General features: G+C 41.5%; 1 protein-coding gene across 1 annotated transcript; it reads right to left on the bottom strand.

Annotated features, from left to right (window-relative positions):
- Nucleotides 1–4,383, bottom strand: LOC120700820 (hexokinase-10-like). Its single transcript, XM_039985040.1, has 9 exons — nt 4,106–4,383; nt 3,245–3,392; nt 2,991–3,158; nt 2,580–2,654; nt 1,724–1,879; nt 1,513–1,614; nt 1,285–1,412; nt 484–565; nt 1–372 (listed from the first exon to the last, which is right to left on the bottom strand). The coding sequence occupies exons 1-9, from the start codon at nt 4,381–4,383 to the stop codon at nt 1–3; spliced, it is 1,509 nt and encodes a 502-aa protein (XP_039840974.1).
- Between the last annotated feature and the right edge of the window lie 648 nt (nt 4,384–5,031).

Below are 5,031 nucleotides of genomic sequence, written 5' to 3'. Positions count from 1 at the left end.
CTATGCACAATTTTGTCTAGTCGACGAATACGATGCTGCAAGGAGCGCAGCACCAATCCCAGACCCCTCCTCCATTACCTTGAGAGTAACTGTGGAGGCAATTTCATCGCCCAGGATCTCATCCACAGCTTCGTTCAGATACTCCCTGAAGACTGAATAGCCTTGGTAAAGACCACCTTCGATCGCGACAACCGATCTCTTTGGCTCACCTCTTATTTTTCTAACGTTGGTGGTGCCACAAAGGGTTCCATCACGACCAATTTTTTGTAGTATTGCAACGATCCCAGCTGCTGCTAGACGGGCGGCTCTTCGGGTGACAATGTCACAGATTCTCACAACAAGTCTCCGAGTCTTTAGTGGAACATCTTGTATCTGTAAGGAAAATGTCATGATTATGGGATGATTGTGTCATGAAGATGTAGCAGATTCACATAGAAACAGCATTTTAGGTGAGCAATCAGCTATGACAAATTGAGAACTTACCTTCAGTTGTTCTTCGAGCACCCTACTGACTACCCTCAGATCTGGGGAACCATCTTCACGAATAGCAGCTAGACAAGGGGTACTGTATATATGACAAAAAATGACAAACTTATTACAGCTCAACTTTATCATTTGCCTAGGGCAACCAGTCCATAGAGCTTCCTAAAAGGTGAAAAATTGACAATACACGAAAAAAAATGCACAAGCCTCATTTCATGTTTTCAAAGTTTCTAGCTAGTTATCAACATCCTCAACTAGATTCTTATTCTTATTAAAACAAAACCCTGAAACTTAGCATGAGAAATAAATCTTTGTATACCTGATAATTGAATATTTCAAAACATATATTCAAGTAGGAACTTTGAAATTTACAATGGAAATTTTATTTAGCAAGAAATAAGGAACATTTTCCAACAGTTAATAGACAGGTTGTTACTATCCCGAGATTAATTCATCTTGTTAATTGTGTGGATCAGCAGTAACCTTACTGGCTATTTGTAACATTCAGCTAGCCACATAATGTCTTTCAATCAAATTGTTTGATCGTAACGCAATATATGCTGAAGATGCCAATGTAATGCAATATCCAACAGAAGGATCAGGGCACATAATTAGTAAGGCAATGGAACAAATTAAAGTGGAAAACGGGAAGCAGCAGCAGAGCAATATATCAGATTTAGTGTAGGCGTATCACATTGATTTTAGCATTTCATAGCAATCATATGAAACTAACGAGCCAAAGAATGATCAGAATAAATATCAACTTGTAAGATCACATTACTAGAAAATGGATAAGGATACCTGAATATGAAAGGGATCGATAAGAAATTCACAGAAGAACCAAATACATCTGATTCTTGAGCCATTCCTTGGAGTACCAATCTTGCAATTTCCCCAAGATACACACCAGAGATCATTTTCTCGAAAGCCTAGATGCATTAAATGGTGTGACTTTCAGATTAATTGCTCCAAACCTTTTCGGTTTGATTTTTCACGAGCTTCCACAAGGGAAAGTTTAAGAATTCTTACTTGGTCATAGTGATTGCGTTTCTTCTCAACATTGAAACATATGTCATAAGGAGTTAATGGTATTTGCGGAGGCCGGAAACTACCCCATTCTACGTTTACAACCTAATGAATAGAGCATTAATAACATGAGGTACAATCACAAATCAATATTTTCACATTGAAAACCAAAGAATCCAAATATCCAAATAAAGCGGAAAAATGCAAAACATACCGTGAGGTCAGAGTTGGTAAGAAGCCCCCGGCATTTTGTGATTGCGGCACTGCGTTCAATATAGGAAGCATTGGTACCTGCTCCTATGATCACTGCAGCCACTGTATCCTCATCGTAGTAATGCCCCATGGCCAATGTACCCACAGCATTGTTCACCTATTTTACAGTATGAAATCAATAAAAAGATATGATGCATATGCATGATTCTTCAACGAATAAACAAAAGACCCGACAGCAGCCTTGGAAAGCAAATTTGTTAAACTCAATCAAGAAGAACAATTCATCATAAGAGAATAACATGTCAGTACTTCACAAAAACTGGAACTTACTACCCACACTTATATATTGTAATGTGATATAAACATGCATGTGAGCACCAGGATCCAACACTACAGGTTCTAATATATAATATTTAGGTTAATAATCTCATTGCATTGTGCGCAGTCGGGCACCCAGAAAAAGAACAAGTACATGCATAATCATGATTAACATGTGCATTTGCGTCCTAGCCTAGGCGTGCATGGGTGCCTGTTTTCTTCTGTAGTATAAAACCACCTAGTCCGAGTTAGAGCTCTAGCAGCTGTAGTTCCTATTATGCTGCTGCAACATTATAGTGATGCTGCTGCACAATGGGTACAACGGCCTCTCAGCTAAAGGATTCCATTTAAATAATGGTATTCGCATGCAATGAATTATCAGGTAAAAATGCTTACTAAGGCAGTGCATGCACAAAAGATATGGATGAGGATCGGAATCAAAATATTAAGTCAAGTTGTGGATTTTTTTGTTTATTATCAGTCGAATTAATTTTCCGGACGCAAAATTACTTTACAGCATAATTAAGTCAGGGACATACCAACGCAGTGACTTGCAAATTCAATCCATTCCTAACAAGAGCTTCATTCAAGCACTGAGCAACATCTTTCCCAACCTGGGATTCCAAAGTTCAAATAAGCAATTGGATAAAATAAAGTCAATCAACAGTAACCATTGGGGCAACCAAGTAATAATGAAATAAACATTTTACGTCATCTATCAAGAGGGAAAACAATATAATATGGAATTCAGTTCTATAACTGTACTAAGGTCTAAGGATTGCCTATCTATCAGATCATTATCAGCTTGCATATATTATCAGCATGGTATCAAGTTTCAGTTGGTCTTACTATATCTATTGTTCAACCTAAAATTCAGTTTTTAAGTAGAAATTTGAACTTCCAATCTAACGAAAAAGCAGAATATTTGAGGGCACAGCTTTTTAACTTACGGCCTCTTCAATTGAAAATTCCTTAGTCCACCTAATTAATGACCCTGAGGATATGGAAGCTTGTCTGACGGGGAAGGAAAATGTAAAACCAAGTGCCCTTCCCTCATCTTTCCCACCCTCTCTTTCAATGAAGTTCTTTAGTGCTGAGGCAATTAGATCGAACAAGTCCTGCAAGCAGAGTAAAATTAGTAATAATACAAGAACTGAAGAACAATTCATCTTGCAAAGAAGTGAAACAAAATGATGACAATTACCTCGCTTGTACCCTTAGTCAATTCTTCAGGAACAGGACGATACTCAACTTTTTTATTAATAACCGTAGATCCTGAACCAAGCTCTAGTTTCATGACTCTAAATCTTGTTCCTCCAAGATCAATGGCATAATAGATGCCTTCCTCGCTCCTGCTCGATCACATTCACATATGAATCACCATAAGAGGATGATAAACTAAGAAACTGCATTTATTTACCAATTGCTGTATCTGATAGCAAATCATGCACCGAAAGATCCATATATGTACTAAAAATGATGAAGTAAGACACGGTTGAGTTGCCAATTGTAATTTCTCAATTCAGAGAAAAGATTAACTCCAAATAGTTAAACAGAAGCAAACCATATCATCATCTTGTTTTGGAGGAATTTCGGAAGCAGTTCCATAATTTTTCCAGGCAGTTAGTAGGCCATCACAATGATTCAGTAACGCCGGACTAAGGAACATGCCAAGCTGACAACCGACCCGAAAACTGTATTTTTTTTCTTGGACTTCCGGTCATTCGTAAACATTTGACACAAACGTTTGCTCATGGTCTTGACTTTTCGAAAAGTGCAGAAAAAAGAACGAGCAGAAATGTGGATAAGTCGGTGCCATTGAATTGAACTGCAATAAAGAATGAAAACAAATGCTGAAGAATCGAATCGAACTTTTGAAAACGCCGACACTTCCGCAAACCAACAATTGTCAACCCCTAACATCTGACAAGACCCTACCACTACCAGGAAGAACCCTCCCATGCATGAACACCAGGAACTGAAGCCGCTGCGCCGAATCAAACAGATGAGAGGGAGAAGTCGCAAGGGAGAAGCGCACGCGTGGGCACCATGGTTGCCCGCTTACCCGGCGGGGAGCTTGTCGACGCAGGTGAGCAGCATCCGGACCTTGCTGGCGTCCTCGGACGCGAGCCCCGCGAACATCTCGACGGCCAGGGAGTTGACGACCCGCTGCAGGCGCTCCGTGGGCGTGGCGCAGCCCTTCTCGAACCCGCGCACCACCTCCACGGCCCGGTTCCACCGGCACCGCGCCGACGCCCGCCGCGCCACCAGCGCCGCCGCCACCGCGCACGTCACCGCCGCCGCGCACCCCACCGCCACGCTCAGCCACTGCGCCCTCCCCATCGTCGTCGATCCCTAGCCCCCGATCGCGCGGCGCCTCCTCTACCCCGAACGGCCCGCGCCCTCGAGCGGCCGACGATATCGCCGGCTGGACTGACAGCGATCGGGAGATGCGGAGGAAACGCGGCCGCGCGCGGCGGCCCGGCGAATAAATAGGCGAGGCAAGGCGAGGAGAGGGACGGGGGGCCGACGTGGAGCGAGGGCGTATTCAAGGCATGTAATCCCCTGCAATTAATTCCTTGTCATCTCCCCAAGTTTTACACCGTAGAGAAGAGATGCTTCCTCCTCCATAAATTGGCAACCCCTGCTAAAATACTCGGCAAAGATTTTGGCATGCCAATCTCATCTAGAGGCAATATATTGATGTATATCGGCAATCTTCTATGGAAAGAATTGATTCTTTTATTTATTTATTACTAGTCAAAGAATGTGGTACTATATATATCATTGAATAGAAGAAGGAAGTCTTTTTTATTCCTGCATTAAATACGTATGTATATATTAGATGATTTTTTTCTTCAAAATAAATAGAATACTGAAATATATATAATTGTACTAGCAAGAGGATTTGGGCTCTTGCAATTTAATAACTTTGTTGACTTTACAAATAACATTAGCGGTCAAAATGATGTCTTGGCCTCTTGGGGATAT

Source organism: Panicum virgatum, chromosome 3K (assembly GCF_016808335.1).
Source record: "Panicum virgatum strain AP13 chromosome 3K, P.virgatum_v5, whole genome shotgun sequence".
In the NCBI taxonomy this organism is placed as follows: domain Eukaryota; kingdom Viridiplantae; phylum Streptophyta; class Magnoliopsida; order Poales; family Poaceae; genus Panicum; species Panicum virgatum.
This window is presented reverse-complemented; position numbering and strand designations above follow the sequence as displayed.